At 46.3% G+C, this 25,738-nt stretch overlaps 1 protein-coding gene across 2 annotated transcripts; it reads right to left on the bottom strand.

Moving 5' to 3' along the window:
- Window positions 1-342: 342 nt before the first annotated feature.
- PIP4P2 (phosphatidylinositol-4,5-bisphosphate 4-phosphatase 2) lies at window positions 343-25,738 on the bottom strand. Of its 2 annotated transcripts, none has more exons than XM_059672113.1 (7): window positions 25,560-25,738; window positions 21,617-21,765; window positions 15,599-15,705; window positions 14,522-14,645; window positions 8,019-8,071; window positions 2,221-2,311; window positions 343-1,340 (listed from the first exon to the last, which is right to left on the bottom strand). In XM_059672113.1, the coding sequence occupies exons 1-7, from the start codon at window positions 25,663-25,665 to the stop codon at window positions 1,197-1,199; spliced, it is 774 nt and encodes a 257-aa protein (XP_059528096.1). In that variant the 5' UTR covers window positions 25,666-25,738; the 3' UTR covers window positions 343-1,196. The 2 variants fall into 2 exon arrangements, with proteins under 2 accessions (XP_059528096.1, XP_059528097.1); XM_059672114.1 differs by having other exon boundaries at window positions 21,617-21,762.

The following is a 25,738-nucleotide window of genomic DNA, read 5'->3' as shown; positions in this document are numbered from 1 at the left end:
TAAATTTACATGTTCTTGTCCCTGGAAGAGCCAATTAATTCACTCAGATCATCTCATTCAAATTCTGCTTTAAGGGCTTTAGAACATTGTTTTTCAACTAAGCAATTTCTTTTTCATCCTAGTGAATTCTTTGAAAACTGTTGTTTTTTGTCTGTAATCTATTTTCATGAATAAATTTTTGATTACTTGAACAGCTATATTTGAGAAAAATGGTAAGAGTAACTGCTTTCGAATCTCAACATATTAGCTAGTATAAAATGCACAGGCTCCCTTCACACAGAAGTAGTCCCTGATGATCCCAATAGGAAACATTTACCATGTTTAATGAAGAAGAGGTCAAGCAAATGTACATATATCTTTGTTTAAGTGGTTAAGTATTATAAAACATGTTATTGAAAACGCTTCCTTCAGGCATTATAAAGAAATACATACAGAAATACATTTATTATTTTTAGACATTAAAATCATAAATCTAGACCAGAACTTATATAATTGGCAAATAAAACAACAGACAAAATAAAAGACAAAAGTCCTGTGATCTCTGAGGAAAAAAATGCATTTATCCAACATCATCTTTAACTGTGGACAAATAAATATTTTCATTATTGTATTTTAAATTACTACCAAAATAGTGTATCTTTCTACAAACAACAAAAAACAAGCAAACAGTATCTATAAATGGTTTTTATCTGATAAGAATGTCAAGTATTTGAAGGTACACTCAAATTCTTTTCCTGATAAGGTCACTATGATCTTAAAGCAGTTCAAGCAAAATGCATATTGCTTAGATTTTGAAGCAGGCAATTTTGATATGGTAATTAAAATGTAAGTATACATAGAAACATTTATAAATACTTCTTGGTAATACTCACAGATCAGCAAGTAATGGAATAACTATTTAAAAATGAAAGGTGATCTAATGCTTAGTGGCAAATCCAAAAACATGTTTAAGAGATGTAAAAGGACATGAAGACACGGCTTTATTATTCAGAGCTTGAAAACCTAGCAGCAAAACAAACTATCATTTGCATATAATGTAGTGCAATGAGCATTTGTTCATAAAAGACTCCCAAAGTCTTGAAACTTTATACATAAACCAGAATGGAATCCATGAGGATAAATGATTTAAAGAGTCCAGAGCAGCTTATCGAAAACTGCTAGATACTCTCACCTGATTCACTTGCTCATAAGCAAGCTTATGCAAAACTGTGTTCTGGATAGCTCACTCTTATGGCTCCCCAATAGCACGCTCGGATCAGGCAGATCAAGCCTAAGAGATAAGCAATTGCCCACAAAACATAGGTTGCATGAAATCGCCTTGCAAAATCTTGGGTGCCAACCTAAAATAGAAAGCAATATAAATACAAAAGGTTGGAAACTGAAAAAAAATATTATCTACTTAGATAACTTGTGTTGGGAGATTAAAAATGGTGGCAGAGTAAGTGGATGTTATACAGACACGCTCCAAGGATGAAACTGGAATTACCACTAAAATACAAAGAAACCATCCTGAATAATCAACTGGAGAACTTGTGTTGGTTCACATATGATTTTTCTGAACAATATTCTTGGGGCCACAAAATCCCTATAAAATGAGTTTGTATACTTTTGATTATCACTCACAGATTAAAATTATTAAGATGCTGCTATTATAGCTACAAATTTTATGAAGTAAGCAAAAAAAAAAAACCAACTAAAACATGTTATTATTAAAAGGAACTTAATCTGTGTAATTTCACGTGGTGAGTGATACATGGACAGGTGCGACCAAGGAGCCGGAAAGGAAATGGCAGCAAAGAAGATCAGCCCTTCCTCTCCCCACGGTACCCCCATGCCAACTGCTTAGCTTCCGCATCCTCTGAGAACAAGCCACTCGCATGACAACAACCTCTGCTTCACTTGAACAAGGAGAAGACGGGTTTTGCAGACCTCCACAGCCGACTGAGCGTTGCTTTGGCTTTGGCCATGGCCAGGTGGGTTCTGGCGTTAAGTGAAAACAAATGGGCTTCCCTTAAATGGATAGTAAAGTTCCAGTGCCAAGGACCTTCAGCGGGGTCCCAAGATACCATTTCCCTTGGGTGGGTGAGCTGTACTAAAACAGGTCCATGGACTGAACTTCCCCAATTGCCCATAGGCCTTCAGAAGGTTCTGGCCCTGGTATGCCAGGGAGGCAGGCTCTTCATTTAATTGTGATAAAGTTGAGAGGAAAGTAATACTCACAGTTAATCCAACTCCAATGAAAAAGCACATCATTCCAATGGTAATGTATGCACAGCAGCGTCTTCGTGGAAGAGCACAACCCACTGAGGAGCTGCAAATCATGAGAACAAGAGAGAACGTTAAGTATTTAATAATCACTCTTTATCGCATCCTTGTGAGTACTCATCTGTGACTTCAGTAACATACACACTTCTATTTATTTCTTCATCTTGGGAGATAGGACTTACAGAAAAATGTCATTTTTAGTAACTAACATGAATCACAATCATAATTAGTGAGTATGTGATATATTATTGTGGCTTTAAACAAAGTTTAAGCCTTGGTCATTGAAAATATCCACACCAAAACAGTGTGGTCAATAATGATCTTCCAATTAAAAAATCTATTTTCTTTTTAAAAAAAATATATTTTTATAGATTTCAGAGATGAAGGGAGGAGAGAGACAGAGAGAGAGGGAGAGAGAGAAACATCTACACTAATAAAAGAGAAATATGTAAGTGAACTGTCACTTTGAGATGTCTACCAGCCAATCAGAAGTGAATATGCAAATTGGCAGGACAAAGATGGCGGTGGCCACCGAGCCAACTGGAGAGGGCAGGAGGCTTGGGTTGCCCCTGGCATTGGAGAAAGCCAAGCTTCCTGCCTGCCCAGGCTGGCCACTGAAGGAGGGGCCTGCAACCAGCCCTCAGTCCCTCACCCAGGCTGGCCAGGCCCCCCATCAGGGACCCCCACCCTGAAGGGGTGTGGCCAGCCTGAAAATGGCCCTCAGCCCCTTACCCAGTCTGGCCACGCCCCCATGGGAAGAGTCCCCACTGGGGGGCATGGCCAGCCTGGGTGAGGGGCTGAGGGCTGTTTGCAGGCTGGCCAGGCAGCCCAGTGGGGACCCCCACCCTAAAGGGGGTGTGACCAGCTGCAAACAGCCATCAGTCCCTCACCCAGGCGGGCCAGGCACCCCAGCGAGACCACCACCCTGATCCGGGACACCCTTCAGGGCAAACCAGCCAGCCCCCACCCATGCACCAGGCCTCTATCCTACATAATAAAAGGGTAATATGGAAACTGACCCTAACAGCAGAACGACTGGGAATGACTGGTCACTATGAAACACACTGACCACCAGGGGGCAGACGCTCAATGCAGGAGCTGCCCCCTGGTGGTCAGTGCTCTCCCACATGGGGGAGCTCTGCTCAGCCACAAGCCAGGCTGATGGCTACCAGTACAGTGGTGGTGGTAGGAGCCTCTCCGGACTCCTCAGCAGCACTAAGGATGTCCGACTGCAGCTTAGGCCTGCTCCCTGTTGGCAACTGGACATCCCCTGAGGACTCCGGGGCTGCCAGAGGGATGTCTGACTGCCAGCTTAGGCCCAATCCCCCGGGGAGCAGGCCTAAGCCAGCAGATGGTCATCCCCCAAGGGGTCCCAGTCGGTGAGAGGGCACAGGCCAGGCTGAGGGACCCCCCCCCCCAATGAGTGCACAAATTTTTGTGCACCGGGCCTCTAGAATTTAATAATCGTTATCACGGATTAAATCACCATTTCTGCTAGTCTGAGGCTTATTATGACACGCGCATGGAAATGGAACCCAGCCTGTATTTCAGAACGTGAGGGCTCCCTGGGCTGGGACCAGGCTGCCCGCGGCAACTGCACGAGGGGCACCAGCAACAGGAGAAGGATGTGGGTGCTGGAGTCGGGCACCACCCCCTCCCCCCCACGTCCTCTGACAGGTTCATAGTAATAAGTAACTTCTCCACCTTAGGAGTAACTTTAGGGTACTTGTTATTTGTGTTTAAGGAAATAAAATTTTCACTCAAAATCTTACGTCAACACATGACTCATCATTTGTTATGAAGAAAAAATTCAAAGAGAAAGAAATCAGCTGCGACTGAGAGTGCTGCAGGGTGGGGTGGGGGGGGCGGGGTGCGCATGTGACCCAGTTCTGCCAGCGTTCGTTCCTCGCAGTGCCACATCAGTGGACTTATCCCATGTGAATTTCTATGTAAGTTGTTCCTTAAGTAACTGATATAAGTTCTTCACGTTAATACACTGTCTTGTGATGTTCTAACTAATCACAGAGTACTAGGTTTTCAATACGTCTTTATCACTTGCAAAATACTGCTGCTGCCCTAAATTACTTAAGCAAGCAGAAGCAGCCAGCTGTATCCGGAGTCTCCTAAAGTTCCTCCCCTATAGAAATTTTTAATTCAGTTTCTTATGCTCGGTGAAGATGCCTGCAATTTAATTTTCTTCGTTTTTGTAAAAATACAGCTACTGCACAGTCATAGTCACATACTTATGTGTGTGTCTGGAAGTGTCCCTCGAGTATATATATATTTTTAGTGTAATTATTAGGAGTTATTCACTTTGCTTCTTTGTGTACAGACTTCTACTGGATGCAAAGAAGTTATGAATTCAGATGATTAATTTCACACAAATAAAAAGGAAAATATTAGTTTATTTGAAGCTAGAAATATGCTGTAAAGAGTTATTGTCTTAGGGCTATATTTAGTTGGGATCACTTTTAGCAGAGATAAAGGGAAATATTTTGTTATATATACCCTACTTCTCAGACAGTTTTTAATTCATTTTTCCTAGAAATAATTCTTAGGATTTCTGTATTAAAACAGATAAGGTATTTATATCATACTAACTATCGCACAGATTAAACTGTGAACTCCTATTTTCAATTTTCAACACTGAATTGTCAAAACATTCTAGTTTAATTTCCTTAGCTTAAGTTATAATTCACACACACATATGTGGAGAATAATAACTTTTAAATTAAAATTTTATTACCAGCATAGATGCTGTGCAGCATGTTGTTAATGCAGCAGTCCAGAGGCTGCGGTCTTCGAAAGGTCTGGAGAGATCTCACATTACCTAACTAACTAGGTGGCTTGCCGGCTTACCATGCCTAACTGTGCAGTCAATGTGGTAGCGCTGAACACCTGCTTTCCTGCTGGGATTCTAGAGCTTACGTTTGTGCTGTTCAGCAGGTGCCTGTGGGACCTGCTCCAACAAGGACCTCGGCCCGGAGTCTGCACTGAGCCTCTCCGGGAGGCAGCACGGATGTGCGACTGGAGGAAGGGAGGGTCCTGTGCGCCTTCCCTGGGCGGGAGCTCCTGGAGACTTGCTTCTCTTTCCTCCAGACCAGTGGTTCTCAACCTTCTGGCCCTTTAAACACAGTTCCTCATGTTGTGACCCAACCATAAAATTATTTTCGTTGCTACTTCATAACTGTAATGTTGCTACTGATGTGAATCGTCATGTAAATATCTGATATGCAGGATGGTCTTAGGCGACCCCTGTGAAAGGGTTGTTCGACTGCCAAAGGGGTCGCGACCCACAGGTTGAGAACGGCTGCTCCAGACTTTGGCCCATGCACCTTTTTCTGTGCTAGTTTGTTTTGTATACTCTCACACTAATAAATCATAGCTGTGAGTACAAACATATAATAGTAATTCCTATTAGTCCCCTGAGAAGATCATGGAATCTTGGGGTGATTTGGGGACTCCCAATACAGGTGCAATAAAATCTATACTAATAAAAGAGTAATATGCTAATTAGACTGGGAGACCTTCCAGATGTCCTTCCGGACAAAACCGGGGGCTTGGCCAGCCTGTAAACCACCCCCAAACAACCCTCAGCCCCTCACCCAGGCTGGCCATGCCCCCCAGTGGGGACCCCAACCCCAAAGGGTGTGTGGTCAGCCTGCAAACAGCCCTCAGCCCCTCACCCAGGCCATCCACGCCTCCCAGTGGGGACCCCCATCCCAAAGGGGGTATGGCCAGCCTGCAAACAGCCCTCAGCCCCTCACCCAGGCCATCCACGCCCCCCAGTGGGGACCCCCATCCCAAAGGGGGTATGGCCAGCCTGCAAACAGCCCTCAGCCCCTCACCCAGGCCATCCACGCCCCCCAGTGGGGACCCCCACCCCAAAGGGGGTATGGCCAGCCTGCAAACAGCCCTCAGCCCCTCACCTAGGCCATCCACGCCCCACAGAGGGGACCCTCATCCTGATGGGGGCATGGCCAGCCTGCAAATGGCCCTCAGCCCCTTGCTCAGGCTGGCTCCACCCCCAACAGAGACCCCCCCCACCCTGATGGGGGTGTGGCCGGCCTGCAAACTGCCCCAACCCTTAGCCCAGGCTGGCACTGCCCCCCAAGGGGACCCCCACCCTGATCCAGGACCCCCTTCAGGGCAGACGAGCCAGCTCCCAGCCGTGCACCTCTGTCTAGACCAGGGGTGGGCAAACTTTTTGACTCGATGGCCACAATGGGTTCTTAAACTGGACCGGAGGGCCGGAACAAAAGCATGGATGGAGTGTTTGTGTGAACTAATATAAATTCAAAGTAAACATCATTACATAAAAGGGTACGGTCTTTTTTTTTTTTTTTTTAGTTTTATTCATTTCAGATGGGCCGGATCCTGCCCGAGACCATAGTTTGCCCACGGCTGGTCTAGACTAATAAAAGGGTAATATGCTAATTAAACCAGACATCCTTCTGGACAAAGCTATGATGGCAGGGCCAAGGCAGAGGCAGTTAGGGGTGATCAGGCCGGCAGGGGAGAGCAGTTAGGGGGATCAGGCCAGCAGGTAGGCAAGCAGTTAGGAGCCAGGAGTCCCGGATTGCGAGAGGGATGTCTGATTGCCGGTTTAGGCCCCATCTCGCAGGGATTGGGCCTAAACTGGCAGTCTGACATCCCCTGAGGGGTCCCATATTAGAGAGGGTGCAGGCCAGGCTAAGGGACACCCCCTCCCGTACACAAATTTCATGCACCAGGCCTCTAGTATATTTAATAAAAATATCTTCTAGCCCTGGCCAGTGTTGCTCAGTGGTTGGAGTGTTGGCCTGCTTACCAGAGGGTCTCAGGTTTGATTCCTGGTCAAAGGCATGTACCTGGGTTTCAGGTCTGATCCCCTCCACCCCCAACCCCCACCCACCAGGTTGGAGCACCTGTAGAAGGCAACCAATTGGTGTGTCTCTCACATTGATGTTTCTCTCTCTCTCTCTCCCTCTCTCTCTCTCTCTCTCTCTCTCTCTCTCTCTCTCTCTCTCTCTAACCCTCCTTCTCTCTCTTACCCTCCACTAACCCCTTCCCTTCCACTCTCACTGAAATCTGTGGAAAAAATATCCTCACTCCTTGGATGAGGATTAAAAATTCTATTAATAATAAATATATATATCTTCACCCTGCAGGCATGGCTCAGTGGTTTGAGTGTTGACCTATGAACCAGGAGGTCACGTTTGAGTCCCAGTCAGAGCACATGCCTGGGTTGTGGGCTTAACCCCCAGCAGGGGGCGTGCAGGAGGCAGCCTATATCTCTCATCATTGACGTTTCTATCACTCTCTCCCTCTCCCTCTCCTTTCCTCTCTGAAATCTATAAAATATAATATATATATATCTTCTATTTTTCCCCACTGATATAATGCCTTTAGGCAGGAGATTAGAATAGCTAGCAAGCACCTTTTCTCCTAAATATAGCCCATTTGAATATAAATTTTAGATTATTTGTAATAGATTATAACCTCTTAGGACATATGCAAATGCTCACTAAGTTATGGATAATTTTAAACTTATTTCCTTTCAGAGAGTGATATTAAGCCTAATCATTTAAATTTTAAAATGAAATATTAAAGGGCTTAAAGATTTCCTTTTTGTATTGAAAAGTATAAATATATTATGCATTCATTCATTTCATGGCATGTCTTAAGATCAAAATCTAATTAAGTGAGAATTCTGAAATCTTTAACTTGTTCACAAGTACTTCCCAGAGCATGTCCAATGGCGGGGAACTTACATTTTTTTGCAGTGTGGGCATTTCGCCAGAGTGTTGAACCTCAATTCCATCCACTGTAAAATAAATAAAGAGAGGGCTTGAAAAGAAAAACAACTGAAGACCATCCAATCTGATAAGGTGTGTTGTTTTTTTTAGCTCAAACGTCACCCAGGATCACAGCCAAGGCAACTACCTCCCCCCCGCCCCCCTGCCTGCAGGAAGCTGGGGATTCCCATCTGAAACAGTTCCCGTGACTTTCCCAAGGGTCTGACGCAAGTGGGGTTGCTCTAAAAGGAAGTTGAATGCACTGCTGTGATTAGGGTCATTTCTTTTAGATTTATGTCTCATTCACTCCAAAAGAATACAAACATTTCATGTACCTTCAAAGTTTTCTTTCCTTTAAATCTTGAGGACTTGCCTTTTAAATACATATAGATTCATTACTGAAATGCAGCTATTTATTCTATTAATGTGGGAAACTCACAAAGTAAAGAAACTAAACTAAATATTTTCAATGCTGTGAAATTTGTAACTTGTCTCAATTGTTTTCAGGCCTTGTAGTGTCTAGGGCAGTGGTCGGCAAACTCATTAGTCAACAGAGCCAAATATCAACAGTACAACGACTGAAATTTCTTTTGAGAGCCAAATGTTTTAAACTTAAACTGTATAGGTAGGCACATTGTTATTAACTTAATTAGGGTACTCCTAAGGCTTAGGAAGAGCCACACTCCAGGGGCCAAAGAGCCGCATGTGGCCCGCGAGCCGCAGTTTGCCGACCACGGGTCTAGGGGAAAACAAGGTAGCGAATAAGCAAATGAATTATCCTGATAGTTAAAGCTGGAAGGGCAAAGAATGTAGTACAAAGGATATGGCTGATCATGATCAGCATAATAATAATAATAATAATAATAATAATAATAATGTGAAGTCCTCGTGTCAGAATTGAAAACTTTGCAGCCTGTTCACTCTTCATACACAAAGCATCTCTCATTAATCTGAAATTGAAGCAACAGCCCTCCTATCGGTACAGTCTGCATCCCGCAGTCACCAAACACTGTGTTCTTCAGGAATGTTGAAATCATCTTCAAATACAACATATTAACCCAAAACACCCTTTCCTGCTAAAAAATTAAAGTTTATAATCATAATGACCATGCTGATATGCTATAATGGTCCACTTGCCTGCAATAAATATTAAGTATGAAAGAGAAGCTTTACAAGTTAGTCTTTGACTTTCATATCACTTAGTGATTTCCATCTCAAAGGAAAATATCTCATGCTTACACTTTTTTAAAGTAATAAAAATCATGTCACAAACATATCTAGGTAACTTCTCAATTTGGATTATTCTCTAGAATTCGCTACTAGGTGATTTTGAAAAATTAAATATAAACATTTTAATATTTCATGTTTTAATTGTCTTTCTCCTCCTATTCAATTAGAAAAGCCCATGAGGGCAGTAAGTGTGCCTTCCTGCCTCCCCAGCACTTAGCCTGTGCCGGAAACTCATTCAATATAGATTTTTGAACAAATAAAATGAACTTACTTATAATGTGGCTACCATGACAAGGATTTGGAATACAAAACAGAACTGGGCAAAATTCAAGGTAATTATGAGAGGAGCTCACTGAAGTGAAAAATAAACCTCTTTTGAAGATTTTAAAATGGTATTTCAAAATATGATTTATTTACATATAAGAAAGAAGAAGGTAGCCCTGGCTGATATGGCTTAGTTGTTTGGAGCACTGTTCTGTACATCAGAAGGCTGTGGGTTCAATTCCTCATACAGGAAGTAACTGATGGGTGTTTCTCCCTCTTTCTTTCCCTCTCCCTTCCTCTTCTCTAAAAAAAAAAATAAAAAAATCAATAAAAACATATCCTTGGGTGAGGATTAAAAAAAGACAAAAAAGATAAATATATTTAATGTAGTCAAAGTAATAAATGTATCCATACCTACAGAGTATATCATTCTATTATAAATCAATAGGTAATGATTTTTAAAAGAAATTTGTTAACTACTCTCACCAAGTATATCCTCTAACTCAGAGTTCCTCAAATTTTTTAAACAGGGGGCCAGTTCACTGTCCCTCAGACATTCCACACATGCGCACTGCGGGCCGGGGACAAGTTGGCTGCGAAGCAGGACAGGCAGCGGTGGCAAAAACACCCAGCGGGCTGGATAAACGTTTTCGGCGGCCGCATGTGGCCTGCGGGCCGTAGTTTGAGGACCCCTGCTCTAATTTACCTAGTATATCCTCTAATTTATGCACTTTGCCACTGATTTAATCAATAGAACATCAAAGCAAGAAAGAAGATTTATCCTACTAAGTCAGAAAAGCATAACAATTCTTGATAAATGTAATAAATTGGATAAATGCATGCATTTCCATTTCCTTGCCCAAACCTAACTAAAATGATAGTGAATGAATTTAAAACTGTATAAGACCACAAAGACAAAAGAGAATCAGAAGGGAACTGGGACACTGGAAACTGATGTAGACTTGGCAACGGACTCAGTCAGTGATGGTGTGGCCGTCTGCCAGGGCCTGTGTGTGAAGCAAGTGGCCCACAGGGACAGAGCAGTGGTGAGGGGCCGCCAGGGCTTCCCCTGGGTGGTGAGGGTGGCGGTAAAGTAGGAATACGGGTTATAAACTTCCCTTCACACCACAAAGTCAGGATTCTCTCCTCCCCCAACACATTTGAGAGAAGAGAATTCATTCTGAAAAGAGGTTTGTGAGTTGAGGAACACCAGGCTGATCAGGGGAAGAATAAGACAGCGCTCTAGAAGCAGGCACAGGTTCCATTCTGCCTTCTGAGGAGTGGGTGAGACCTTCACCCACTACCTTTCTCAGATCCTAGAAAGTGTCCTCACAAGAGATCTGGGATTGTTCCCGTAGAAACTTACCATAAAAAAACCTCATTGACACTCAGAGTTGACAATTCTTCAAAAGGAGAGAAGAAGGAGAGGAAGGTAAGGAGTGTGTGTGTGTGTGTGTGTGTGTGTGTGTGTGTGTGTGGCCGGGGTGGGGGGTGAGGTGGCGGGAGGAGAAAGAAGGAGAAAAAGTTGAATGCCTGCTGCATGCACAGAGATCCCAATCAGGGATTTGCTGTCAAATAAATAAACTTTTCAGTAAAACCTCTATCACAAAAGAAAAACAGATAGCAAAATGGGTAGAAAACAGAATAAGGCATAAAAAATAACATGCCTCAGAAAAAAATAAGAGCTGCAGAAAGTTGCTATAAAGAAGAGAAAGCTCTTTATAAAAAATGAAAAATTAATCAGAGAACACAGGGAAACTCTTGGGAATTAAAAGTTAAGTTAGATCATCTACACTAATAAAAGAGAAACATGGTAATTGGCATACGACCGCTACCCTTCCCACTGGCTAATCAGCGAGATATGCAAATTAACTGCCAGCCAAGATGGCGGCCAGCAGCCAGGCAGCTTGAAACTAACATGAGGCTTGCTTGCTTCAGTGACAGAGGACTCCAACGTTCCCCGCCTGACTTGCTGGCCTCTCAGCTGCAACTCTAAGCAACTATGCTGCAAATGTAGAAGCTAAACAAAACCCCAGAAACCTGCTTTACTCAGCGGGGCTTCAGCCAGCCGGACCACAACATTGTATCAAATACAGACGGTAAACAAAGGCCAGAAACCTGTTTTCAGCAGCCGAGGCCTCAGAGCTAAAGCTGGCCCAGAATAAAAAAGAAAAAAAAAAAGAAAAAACGGAGCAGTTGGGAGCTTCAGTCACCCATCAGCCTGAAAACGGCCCTCAGCCCCTCAGCCAGACTGGCCAGGCACCCCAGTGGGGACCCCCACCCTGATCCAGGACACCCTTCAGGGCAAACCAGCCGGCCCCCACCCATGCACCAGGCCTCTATTCTATATAGTAAAAGGGTAATATGCCTCCCGGCACCGGGATCAGCGGAGCCGCGAGGCTTCCCGGCACCAGGATCAGCGTGACAGGGGGCAGCACCCAAACCCCCTGATTGCCCTGCGGCTCTGTGTGTGACAGGGTGCAGTGCCCTAACTCCCTGATCGGCCCTGCTCTGTGTGTGACAGGGGGCAGCGCCCCAACCCCCTGATCGGCCCTGCTCTGTGGGTGATAGAGGGTGGCGCCCCGACCCCGCCCCCCCCACGGGCCCTGCTCTGTGTGTGACGGGGTAGAGCCATAACCTCCCCATCGGCCCTGCCCTGAGTGTGACAGTGGCGGTGCCCCAACCCCCTGATCGGCCCTGCTCTGTGGGTGATAGAGGGTGGTGCCCCAACCCCCTGATCCGCCCTGCTCTGTGTGTGACAGGGGGCGGTGCCCCAACCCCCTGATGGGCCCTGCTCTGTGCATGACAGGGGGCAGCACTCCAACCCCTGGATTGGCCCTGCTCTGTGCGTGACAGGGGGTGGCGCCGCAACTTCCCTATCGACCCTGCCTTGAGTGTGACAGGGGGCGGTGCCCCAACCCCCCAATCGGCCCTACCCTGAGCGTGACTGAGGGTGGCATTGCAACCTCCCAATCCGCCCTGCTCTGTGCATGACAGGGGGCGGTGCCCCAACTCCCCAATCAGCCCTGCTCTGAGCCCGACCAGGGGCTGCACCTAGGGATTGGGCCTGCCCTCTGCCACCCGGGAGCAGGCCTAAGCCAGCAGGTCGTTATCTCCCGAGGGGTCCCAGACTGCGAGAGGGCACAGGCCAGGCTGAAGAATCCCCTCCCCCCCCCCGCCCCCCGAGTGCACATATTTTTGTGCACCGGGCCTCTAGTCTGAAATAAAAGTTTTGAATTAAAGTTAGAAGATATAGTTAGAGCCATTCCCCACTAAGGAAAGGAAGAAGCCAAAGGGGAAGAGAATGTTTCAGAGAGAGAGAAAGTGATCTTTCATAGAGAAAGGGAACAAAGCCAGCAGAGGGGACCAGGAGAGACTACTGAGAACCAAGAGCTTGCCCACTCCCCCACCACTCCCACAGCACATTTGAATGCCATTCAGAGCCCTAGGCAACATGGAAGAGCAAAGAGGAATATCACAAGGAAAAAGGTCACAGAGAAAAGGTCAGGAGTCAGAACAGCATTGAATTTCTCACCAGAGGGGCAAACCCTTGAACATCTTGAGAGGAAACAATTGTCAACCTGTAATTCTACATCTGAACAAATTATAAAGTGAATGTGAAATTAGATTAAAGCTGTTTAAAAAATGAAAGGGCTCAAATTTATTTTTCTACATCCTTTCTCGAAAAGCTGAGAGGAAGTGCTCCAGCAGAAGGATTAAACCCAGGACCCCACATGGGAGACAGTGCCAGGGACTACAAGATACTGTGAAGGGGAGCCCTGGTGACAGCTGAGAGGCAGGATCCCTGCTGTGTTTCCTGGAGGGATAGGAGTGCCACACTCTGTGAAAGAATACGGGAAGAACTAATGATTTGTACATAGAAAAGTAGATTCCAGAGGGGGAGGGAAAACGAACAAATCCAAGAAAAATGTGAAAGCCGTACAGGAGAGGAATATAGCACATTCCTTGGCTCAGCTGTGAATACCATTTACCTAATGATAAAATATGTAAACCCTAAGTATTAATTGAATAAAATATTATAACTCTCCTGGGAGAATGGAATGAGAGGATATGAATGGGGCAGGCAGGTAATATCTAAACTTGTTTCATCAAAAGAAAAAGGATAAACAAACATTTAACCCCAGAAAGTCAATGTCAGCAGAGCAGCTGGAAGAGACGAAGTCCTGGGGTTGGCAGTGGGTGCGTTAGATAAGAGGCGGCCGCTGTTTTCCCATAAAGCTTTCTATTCCGAGTTGACATTTGGAATTATGTGCACAAGTTACTTCACTAAAATAAAAACTGGAAGAAATAAAGCAAATCTTATGCTCTGTCACCCTTATGGCTGGTTTTGTTTATAGAAACTGCCCCCTGGGCCTGCCCCTTGCCCTCCGGAGGGCTTCTTCCCACACAGGCTCCCCAGGGACGTCATGCTTCCAGGGGCTGAGGAGCCCTCCTGACACCGTGAGTCATGAAATTAACCCGTAAATGTCAAACTTAAGGTTAAAGGTAAGAGTAGTAACTAACTTTTGGTCATATGTAGTTACTTATGCCTTCTAAGTTTTTACCCAAGGCTTTATCAGATACCAGAGTCATCCACTTTACTTCAAGTTTATCTTTTTAAATAAGAAAATCTCTGATAAATCCTAATAAGTTTTTTTCTGAATCTATAAACCTGCACTTTGTGCTCCACTGAGAAGGTGAGGATGGGGAGACTCTGCCCCTCACCAGGCCACGGGGTTCCCAGGAGCTTCCTTGGAGAGGCCCTTTTGGCAAATAAACCAAGAGAGGTGCACTGCATGCCTGACTCACAGCAGCTGCCGCGCACTCTGGCTGCACTTCCAAGTACCTGACTTTCTTAAAAAGGCTCCACTGAAGCCTTCTGGTCAGTTCACTGGACAGAACCGCTGACCATGAGTGGTGGCCAGACCCATGTGGCCATGATCAGCACTGAGAGGTGAGGTCACTTAGACGTGTCGGCCACTCACCAGGAAGGTGTTCCCGCAGTGCCCGCACGCCACCCGGGCACCTTCTGGTTGGGTTGGCACCGCAGGTTGAGCTGGCTGCTCTTCAGAAATGAGCATCACTGGGCCCAGGTTAACGATGCGCCTGCTGCAGGGAGAGGAACAGCTTCATTAGCCCACCAATGAGCTGGGAGGACAGCAATGAAAACAGGTTCTATTAGTTGTTTAAAAATTAAGTTAATAAGCCCAACTCTGGAGTCAAAATCACAGAGAAAAAAACACTTAGGAACTATTTAACTACCATTTGCAATTAAAAAAAAACTTGGGAATGATTTAACTGCTGTTCTAGGTTCAAATCAGAAAGTTATTATTCCCTATCTAGGAAGACAGCTTGAGTGTGGCCAAACACTAAATACTAAACACAGTGAAACACCCTGCATCTGCCAGGAGCGAGCCCCAGCCTCCACTGCTGTCACACCACTCCTGCCTGCACTCCTGGCTCCCTAGCATCTGCCTAGTCGGACAGAAAGGGAAGCGGCGGCTACTTTCCTTCCAGGGAGGGCTGTGAATGATGCACTGGTCCAAAGGCAGAAACCATAGGAAAAAACAGTCCAGGTCTTGGCATTCTACAACCTGGGCACTTCCATGGTGGCATCTGCACATAACTCCAGAACGTATTGTATAGAATGTGCCCTGCAAACGTTAGTGCACCCAAGGCAGGCGCCCAATGGCGTTTAGAACAAACACCTCTAGATGAAGAAGAATTAGATAAAAGGCAAACTGATTCGTTGTTTTTAAATATGTAAGTTTCACAAGTAACTGACTTATTACAGTGCATTAAGTACGTCAGGAAAACTTCCATTGCTCATTCAGGAATATTGTATCTTGCAAATGCCTGTGACCATTAATTTCAAACTATATCATTCCTTTCACAAAGAAAAATAATCCAGGTCCTGTAATGACCACGAGGACACAGACTTTGTTTAGAACAATGCCTGGCACATATGTGCCTTTAATAAATACTTGTTGAATGGATGAATGAATGAATGAAAGAAAGAATGAATGAATGAATGAATGAATGAATGAATCTTCATCTCTTACCAGTTGGGTCTCGGGCAGCCTATTCGCCGAGATGTGTCCTTACAAACGAGGAGACAATTGCAAGGGCATCTAACATACTTCTTCCCTGCCGGGGGGTTTCTGATTGGCTGGACAAGAGAGGGAATACAAACACAGCAAATTAACCAAAGTGCAGGCTGACAACGCTTGTCTGTGTATACAAAACGCATTAATTCTTTGAAAATGAAGGCTAATGGTATCAAATTACAGTTTAAGGACAAGTGCATCATAAATGCTTTTAAATAGTCTACTCTTGGCAAGCACTCCATGAAATTTGGAGGATGTTGAGAGTTGATAATGAAGGAAATATTTCCAAATTAGTTTGTAAGGGTCTTTAATATGAGAGGAATGTTTAATGCACCCGTTCACAGGACAAGGTCCTCTGACTGTCTGGCAGGTGCAAGCGTTCCCGGGGCTTGCGCACCTGTCCAGGGGAAGAGCAGGTTTACTCAGAACAGTGGGCAAAGAGGAGTGTGCGCTGACATATGTGAACTTTTCCTAAACTTTACTCACTAGAATAGAAGTGATTCATTTTAAAATATATATATTTTTATTAATTTCAGAGAGGAAGGGAGAGGAAGAGAAAGATAGAAACATCAAGGATGAGAGAGAATCATGATGGGTTGCCTCCTACACACCCTCTACCGGGGATCGAGCCCACAACCTAGGCATGTGCCCTGACCAGGAATCGAACCATGACCTCCTGGTTCATAGGTTGACGCTCAACCACTGAGCCACGCTGGCCAGGCAGAAGGATTAAGTTTATGATACCTTTTTAACTTATAAAAACTTAAAATAGCTCTAATGCTAGCGATTCTTTTATTTTCTTTAATTTTATAATCAGTTTAAAAGCTTCAATACTAGCATGATGCACCGAAAGGAGAATATCACTCCTGGGCACAATAGCTTGAAATGTGTGACCTGAATCTAACCATAGGGAACATCAGAGAAACCCAAATTCAGGAATGTCTCACAAAGTATCTTGCCTATACTCTTCAAAAATGTCCAGGCAATAAAGGACAAAGCAAAACCAAATTTCAGATAAAGGAAGATTAAAGAAACATGATAACCAAGTGCAACATGTAATTCTATATTGACTTTTGGACCAGATTTTTATTTTTAATGGAATAACTGGACAAACATGAACTCAGTCAAAACTTAGATAATAGTATGTTAATTTCTTGCATCTGATAATTGTACTGTAATTGTATAAGTGAATGTATTATTTTTATTATTATTATTTTATATGTTTTTATTGACTAGAGAATGAGAGGCTGCCTCCTACACTCCCGTCCCTGGGGATCAAGCCTGCAACCTGGGCATGTGGCCTGACCAGGAATAGAACCGGTGACCTCTTCACTCATGGGGCAGTGCTCAAACACTGAGCCACGCCAGCTGGGCTGAATGTCTTATTTTTAAAGAAATTCACACTAAAATGTTTATCAGTAGTTAAGCATCATGACTGCAATTACCTTAAAATATTATACAAAATGATAATTTATTTAGAAAGAGAAAGCTGATGTGACAAGATGTTAATATGTGAGGGCTGTGCATGAAGAAGCTATGAGCACTTTCTGTACCACCTACTATTGTTGTTATAACTTTTCTGTAAGTCTGCACCTGATTTTAAAAAGACTTCCAGCCCTGGTCCAGTAACTCAGTTGGTCAGAGTACCATCCTGATGCGCCAAAGTTGTGGATTTGGTCCCTGGTCAGGGCATGAACAAGAATCAGCTAATGAATGCATGAATTAGTGGAACGACAAATTGATGTTTCTCTCTCTCTCAAATCAATAAAAAAAGATTTAAAGAAACTTAAGTAAATAATATTGGTAGAAATATATAAAAGTTAGCAATAAGCCACCTATAATTTATTAAACATTATATAGAAAATCTGAATATTTAAAATTCACAAACATTCAGAATGTATTACTATACTACCTAAAATGTATCCATATTCACACACACACACACACACACACACACACACACACACACCCTCCTACGTCCCTTTCCAATTCTATCTCCTGACATAAAAAGGGCATGTGTTAGCCTTGCTCTGTGTTGTTGCTGTTGTGAGGTTGTTTTTTCATCTCCCCAGGAACATCAGGTTCCTCTCAGAGGTGGTTGACCCGAGGAGAATGAATCATCGTAAACCTGCGCCGTTCTGTTGAGCCCTGGTCCATCCTATCTTCTTTTTTCTATCTAGAATTTCTCCAGAGAAGCATCCAGTTGCCTAGCACCTCCTCATTTCACAAATTTAAGATCAAATTACATGAACATTAGCAAGTCTTATACTAAAGCACTCCTCAAAGACTTTTTTTCCTTCCCTGTAATGTTACTGATTCCACACAAGACAATCTGATTGGATACTATTCATTTTCTCTGGAATATTCACAATTATTTGCTTTCTTATATAAGAGGGTTAGTAATGATATAAAAATTTCAGCACAACTTTCTTTATGTCCAGAAATAACTTATTATAGTCAAACCTCCTGCTGCTGGGTGAGCGCAGCCCTCTAAGCAGCCAGGCTGACGGTGGTGGCTAAATGCACAGGGACTTGGGGATCCTGTTTGGACTGTGCTGTTTCTGGACTGGCCCAGCCTGTTCTGTTGACGTCCAAGTGCAAGTGTACAGTTTTAAAACTCCTCTTTTTCTACTTATTTAAAAACAAAAGTTTTTATGGGTGGTGTGTTGTGTATTTAGTTTAATATGATTTCAAATCCATCTGCTTATGATTTGAAGTTGTTTAAATGCCCTTGTTTATGACACAGACCAGAAAGGTTGTTTTTAGAAGTAAAGTTGTGTCAGGACGTCATCACCTCCTCTGTGGGCCCAGCTGGGGGCGTATCCGCAGGACCAGGGGGAGCAGCAACCAAGGCCGGGGGACCTGCAGGCTGACTCCTGAGGCTGTGAAGAGTGCTGGAGAGTTTGGGCTGGGCAGGGCACCCTCTGCTGACCTAAACAGCCCTGGGAACATCGGGAGACATTTCTCCCGCGTGGCCAAGGTGACCCTGGGTGGGCAGTGGCCCTAAGCCCAGCACCGGTTCCCCGCAGCGCGACCCAGCAAGCAGGGGCTGAGGTGGGAGCGCAGCTGGAAGTCAGGGCGTGGCTCCCGTCCCCAGCTCCCATGCAGAGGCCCACCCACCTGGGTTGCATTGGGACTTTCTCCTTTGTCTCCCCTGCCTGGAACAGCAGTGTGTTACCCTGTCGTTGTGTGGACTGTGCTGTTTCTGTACTGGCTTCTTGAAAGGTACTGTTGCGCGTGCTGCTGGCTGGCGAAATCCTTCCAGTCCCCATGGCAGACCTGGGTAAGCCAAGGGCCGGCAAAGACAGAGCCAGCCCCGAGCAGAATCTGCTGCCTCTCTCCAAATAGAAACAATGGAGTAGAGGAACAGGAGGGAAAACCACGAATACAAAATTCAAGGAGACCTCTGAGGCACTGGTCGATGTTTTTTAATTACTGCTTATGTCCAACAACTTGTATTGTTTGCCAACTCCACGAAGAGCACTAAGGAGGTTAATGCTAATGAAATTTACTACTAAGTGTTCAACTTAAACAACCAGGTGGTTTTATAGATGTCATCTAACCTATATAATAAAAGCCTAATATGCTAAGTGCCCGGTGACCGGTCAACTGTTCAAACAATCAAAGCATAATATGCTAATGATATGCTAAGACTGCTCAACCACTCGCTATGATGCACATTGACCACCAGAGGGCAGACATTTGACTGGTCAACCAGTCGTATGATGCGCACTGACCACCGGGGGGCAGACACTCCAACCGGTAGGTTAGCTTGCTGCTGGGGTCTGGCCAATTGGGACTGAGTGAGAAGGGCCAGACACACCCTGGAGCCCTCCTGCGGTCCCTCCCCAGCTGACCGGCCCTGATCGGCTCCCATCGGGACTGGGCAAGACGGGGCTGGACACACCCTGGAGCCCTCCTGTGCTCCCTCCTTGGCCCCAAATGTGCACCGGTGGGGTCCCTTGGCCTGGCCTGCACCCTCTCGCAATCTGGGACCCCTCAGGGGATGTTGGAGAACCAGTTTCATCCCAATCCCGCAGGCCACTCCCCTCAGGAGGGCACCAGATTCAGGGCTCATGACTGGCGAGAGCTGCTGCTGTGGCAGTGTGAGCCTCTTCTGAATGGGACTGATTGGGCGTGAGCCCGCGGCAGGCACAGTGGGGCCAGGATGAGCGGGAGCAGCAGGTAGGAGCTGCAGGTGGCATTGAACTGCAGGTTTTGTCCCGATCCACACAGGCCATTCCAAGGGACCCCGCCCATGCACGAATTTGTGCACTGGGCCTCTAGTCTATGCAATACAGTTTTTCCAATGATGTCCTTTATAGAAAAAAATATTTACAATGGAAAAATCACTTTGTAACTTAAGGCTTTATTTTATGACTTTTACATAAAACATATAAAGCCCAGCATCCATGCTTTATGGTTTTTAGAGATACAATAATCACTAGCTGACCTTTTTCATACTTATCTAAAGAGGGGAAAAAATACAAATAAAACAAATTAATTTAATTTCAGATTTTAAGAGAGATTGACATTTTAAAAATAAAGACTTACCATAAAAGCAGAAATATACTAAATCTAACTGACATACACTTTACAAATTTATTACTTAAAACTGAAAATTTTAGTTAAATTTAGTTGATTTTCCCAAAGTTTAGTAAAAGAAATTTGCCCTTCAAATTTTTTGGACATTTCACCAAATTAATATCAAGCTAATGGAATAAAATACCAAGCAACTTATAAACAACTAGAGGCCCAGTGCACAAATTTGGGCACAGCTGGGGCAGGGATGCAGGAGGTTGGCTGGCAGGCCTGCCCCTCATGGGGGGATGGGGTAGTTGGGGGACGGGGCTGGCCAGGGGGAGGGGCCGCAAACAGTTGGCTGGCCGGCCCAGCCCCCTGGTCGAACTCCTGATAGAGGGGTCAATTTGCATAGTAGCCTTTTATTATATAGGATTTGGTACAAATATCAATAATAAATTCCTAAAAAGAAAAGCCATACTGACATTCTGCAAACATAAAATATGTTTAAGTAATTCTCCACATAAGTACAAAGTCCATATTTGTGGTGAACATCAGCATATTTTCATTTTAGTGAAAATGAAAATGGATTTCACTGTGATGTGAATAAACATTGAAGATAATCCTATATAATAAAAGGGTAATATGCAAACTGACCCTAACAGCAGAAAGACTGGGAATGACTGGTCACTATGACACACACTGACCACCAGGGGGCAGATGGTCAATGCAGGAGCTGCCCTCTGGTGGTCAGGGCGCTCTCACATGGGGAGCTCTGCTCAGCCACAAGCCAGGCTAACAGCTGCTAGTACAAGCCAGGCTAATGGCTGCTCTCCCGCCTCCTCAGCAGCGCTAAGGATGTCCGACTGCAGCTTAGGCCTGCTCCCTACTGGCAAGTGGACATCCCCTGAGGGCTCCAGGCTGCCAGAGGAATGTCTGATTGCCATCTTAGGCCCAATCCCCCGGGGAGCAGGCCTAAGCCAGCAGGTGGTCATCCCCCGAGGGGTCCCAGTCTGTGAGAGGGATTTCCAACTGCCAGTTTAGGCCCCATCCCAGTGGGCCTAAATGGGCAGTAGGACATCCCTCAAGGGGACCCAGATTGGAGAGGGTACAGGCTGGGCTGAGGGACACCCCCCCCTCCGTGCACAAATTTAGTGCACCGGGGCTCTAGTTACAAATAACTGTGGTCAGTCTCGTTTTAAAAAGTAAAGAGCCAAAGCACATATTTAAACTCGCCCTGACATTTTCACAATGAAGTGAACTACAAACACCCGGAGGATCCTTGTATGCTGAAGAGGAATAGACAGCTGAGAGAAGACAGGAAGGGTGTGGAGATGTGCCATCTCTGTGTCCAGCCTGCACCTACGCTTAAGTCACACTGTGGAAGTACTTCCTTGGGGGAGAGGAGGTCAGGTAACAATCGATGCTTTTACTGGCGGAGACTCCACTTACTGTAGCCTCATTGCAGACCGTGCACTTCACCACGTGCTGGTGGAGCTTGCTGTCCAGGCTGATCAGCGACTGACACACGCGACAATTTATCACTGGGATGCCCCCAGAATCCGGGCTGGAGATGGAGGTGTATGGAGGGGGCAGCTCTGCTAAAAAGATACCAGTCACCTAGTCAGTCACACATGTTGGGTTTGAGCATAGTAAACTGTCAAAAGGTCCCCTTTTCTTTTAGTAACGTGCATAAAACTAGTCAATCTATCATCATTTCAGAGGAGAAACACACATGGGACTGATAAAATCCAATTCATCTTGCCAGGTCTACCCCAATGACCCAGTTCCTGTTTACAAAACTATACCCCAAATGTCAACTGCCCTCCGCACCCATAACGGGGACCTGATTTCAAACTTCCCGGCAGGTCCGGACAGTGACTGGGGATGAAGCAAAGTTTGGATAAAATCCACGGTCAGATCCCTGCGGCCCGGGAGAGGGTGGAGGGGAGGACTGTGCGCTGGGCTGAGCCGAACCCCAGGCCGGGCCAGGACGGGCAGACGGGCTGCACGCGGTGTGTCCTGGAGCGGACGTGGCTGAACGGTGTCCGTGGAGGTGGCGGCTCGGCCTCAGTTCATGACGCTGAGATGTCCGAGCGCCCCGAGCAGGACATCACACGACATCACAGCATTTGTTCTGCATCAGCCACGGTGGGGTGCGGGAGACACGTCAGGGTCCAGGGGAGCAGGAGGCCTGGAGGGGCTGGAGGAGCTCCCGTTAACACCAGGCACAGCTCCAGGGGGCAGGTGCCAGGGGAGCTTCCTGAGGGCAGAGCCACGCCCGCCCCCTCCACATCCACGGCGGGAGCTCCGCTGGGACAGAGCAGCCAGCGCCAGGTTCAGGGGGAGGCCGCACCCACGTTGGTCGGAGGGGCAGAGCTCGGACAGTGGAGAGCTGGGCGCAATATCTTGGCTGAGAAGTTCCCTCTTTGGCGCGAGGTGAACTACGGCACAGCCCCGAGCGCCAGTGCGGGGAAGGGGGTCCCCACAACATCTGCCTGTTCAGTGGGGCCAAGGGTTCCTTGGGGATGCCACGAGGGCTGCGTCTACATTTCTGAGTGGTAGATCTGTCTCCTAGACCAGTGGTCGGCAAACTCATCAGTCAACAGAGCCAAATATCAACAGTACAACGATTGAAATTTCTTTTGAGAGCCAAATGTTTTAAACTTAAACTATATAGGTAGGTACATTGTTATTAACTTAATTAGGGTACTCCTAAGGCTTAGGAGAGCCACACTCAAGGGGCCAAAGAGCCGCATGTGGCTCAGGAGCCGCAGTTTGCCGGCCACGGTCCTAGTGTATCCAGGTTCGGTACCAAGAACACGGTGTCACAGGCTGGGAGAGCAACAGGGAACACGACACACCACCCCGTTCAGGTGGCGAGCCGATCCCAAGGAGGTGCAGGTACCAGCCCCAGGTCAGCAGCTGGGCACTGGCAGGAGGGTGGTCCCCAGCCAAACCGCCCCCGAGGCAGGTTGTCCCTGAGACCATAATGAGGGGTGCAGTCATGCAGAGCTCAACAAATGTACCCGAAGCCAGAGAAAGGAGCTATGCTTTACATTTAGTTTTCACATATATATTTTCATTCTTACAAAGAAAAAGAGATTAACTTTACAACAGCAGCCAGGGAAAGGGAAAAAATCTAGGAAAGTGCCAAAGCAACACAAACTCTGAAGCAACCTTATCCCCCCACTTACAAAGTAGTTTCTATTTAGGTAACCTGTGTCCCTTTCCAGTTAAGAAGAAAAGTGACTCTGCTACAAGGCAGAAAGATCTTCTTGCTAAACCAGTTGTTAAAGGCAAGACAACAGGCCCCACATGGAGCAACTTATGGGAAGCCCCGTGTCACCAAAGGAGACAATCACACCTGCAGCCTCTCCCGGAAGTGGGAGGGTAAACCAGTCAGTGAGGAGCGGCCTGGCCAGCACTGTGAGGGCATCTGTCATCCCCGAGGAAAGTGTCCTGGGCACAGCAGTCCAGGCTCTGCTAGAGGACTTCCTTGGTCCCGCCTCCTTCTGCCCAGAACAGTCTCTCATTGGCACAGCTCCTCGGAGCTCCCTTCTATTGGCTGGATGGGATGCTGCCAGAGCCATGAATCACTGAATAAAGCCAATATCTTTAAAATGTACTCAGTCCAATTCTGGTTTTTTAAAACTTGAATTTCTTTGGCTCTTAAATGTTTTCTGGAATGAAACTTCTTTTTTTCTCAGTGGCTGAACTGAAACTTGTACCTTATTTTGCAGTTTGAGGAGTCTTATCAGATTAAACAAATATATGACCAATGATGAAGTCTACAGGCAGATCTATGGGTATGACCATTTGGTGGAATAATCGAGCCAGTATTTGATCAAAAACATAGACGCAACATAGAGGACATGAAATCTATTATAGGAAAGTTAGTTAAACCCAAACTCCTCCTCTTAACAAACTGTCAAATATTTTGTATTAAAAGTGTGGCTTGATAAAGTTGAAACATTCATTGATAAGCAGTGAAACACATTCTAGACCATAATATTTAGACAACAGTGAAATATTAATATCAAATGTGCTCATTGAAGAAAGTTCTCCACGTGGCTCCCTCTGGCAGAGTTTAATGCTGACCCAGAGCAGGACTGTGTGCCTTCTCGGTGAGTTTCTGTTCCAGTTTGTACCTTATTTCTCAACTCATGGATCATGTTGAAATATTCACAGCTAAACTTCTTTTCACTTTCCTGCTTCTTGCTAAGTGTGGATTAAGATCTCAGTAGTTGCTTTTCAAGCTATCGTTTGTTAAGTAAAAACGTTTAAACACTGCACGAGTTTAACCTGCTCCACGGCGGCTCCAATTCCAGCCGGGACTTGGAAAAAGGAAACACGATCTGCCCAGATTGTCAGAAACATCGACGCGCACCTCCCAGGTTTTTATAGTTCTCACATCGTCTGGAGAAGATGGATGCACTTGAGCTACATTTGCAAGAGCCATTGTGACCAAGCTCACACTCTCAAGTGACTTTTAAAGCATCGCCTCCCATTCTCCACACCCCTGATCCCCTTATTGCACCCACACAAGTCACCTGAAAGGCTCACAACAAAGATCTGTGAATAAATTTAATAATTTGGTAAATAGATCCTCCCTTCTTTCTCCAGTTCCCAAAAAGCTATCAATCTTTTTGGATTCCATCTAGAGAAGAAAAATGGATAGAAATAGACACAGTATTAACTGTGTTACTTATTAAAGTTAATTTCAATCTCACCTACATATACACCAAAATCTTCCCTGCTCTCCCTCCTCGTTCACCAGCCGCAGGAACAAGGGGGGCGGGCACTCCGGGCCCCACAGGAAAATGGATGAACCTGTTCCTCCCCTTAAGGCGACTCCCGGACTGACCGAGTGTGGGTGGGTGAGCCTAGGAGACCACGTTTTTCACAGGAAGCTTTTCAAGATCAGATGCCCAGGTGAGCCGCGCCCAGGCTCCTCCGCAGCTGAAAGGGCTTGTGACAGATGGAGCGCTGACTCCGCTGAATCCGAGGCCCGTGGGCCCGCACCCAGGTCAGAGGGTGACGCGCACTCCACGCACCAAGCCCACAGCGCAGGCAGTGGGCGCCCTCCCCTCCCACCCGCTTCCCCTCGGACAGCGCCCCTCTCCCCCCCCCCCCGCCCCATCTCCCCGCACCCTGGACAGCGCCCCTCTCCCCCCCCCACGCACAGCGCCCCTCTGCCCCCCCCCCGCCCCACCCCTCCGCACCCGGGACAGCGCCCCTCTCCCCCCGCCTCACACCCCCGCAACCCGGACAGCGCCCCTCTCCCCCAGCCCCACCCCCTCGCACCCCGGACAGAGCCCCTCTCCCCCTCCCCCCACGCACAGCGCCCCTCCCCCGCTGGGCCCGCGAGTGGGAAGGGCCCTGCGGGTCTTACCTTGCGGGCTGCTTTCCGGTAGGCGCGGCGGGGCGGTGGGGGTGACATGTCCTGAGTGGGGGGCGGACAGCAGAGGCGAGCGCTCATCCGCCCCATCTGCAGCCATGACTGCGGCGCCCGGGAAGGTGCGGGCCGCGCTGCTGTGCGGGAGGCGGAGCCGTCACCCGGCGCTGGGAGGG

This window comes from Myotis daubentonii, chromosome 17, assembly GCF_963259705.1.
Source record: "Myotis daubentonii chromosome 17, mMyoDau2.1, whole genome shotgun sequence".
NCBI lineage: Eukaryota > Metazoa > Chordata > Mammalia > Chiroptera > Vespertilionidae > Myotis > Myotis daubentonii.
This window is presented reverse-complemented; position numbering and strand designations above follow the sequence as displayed.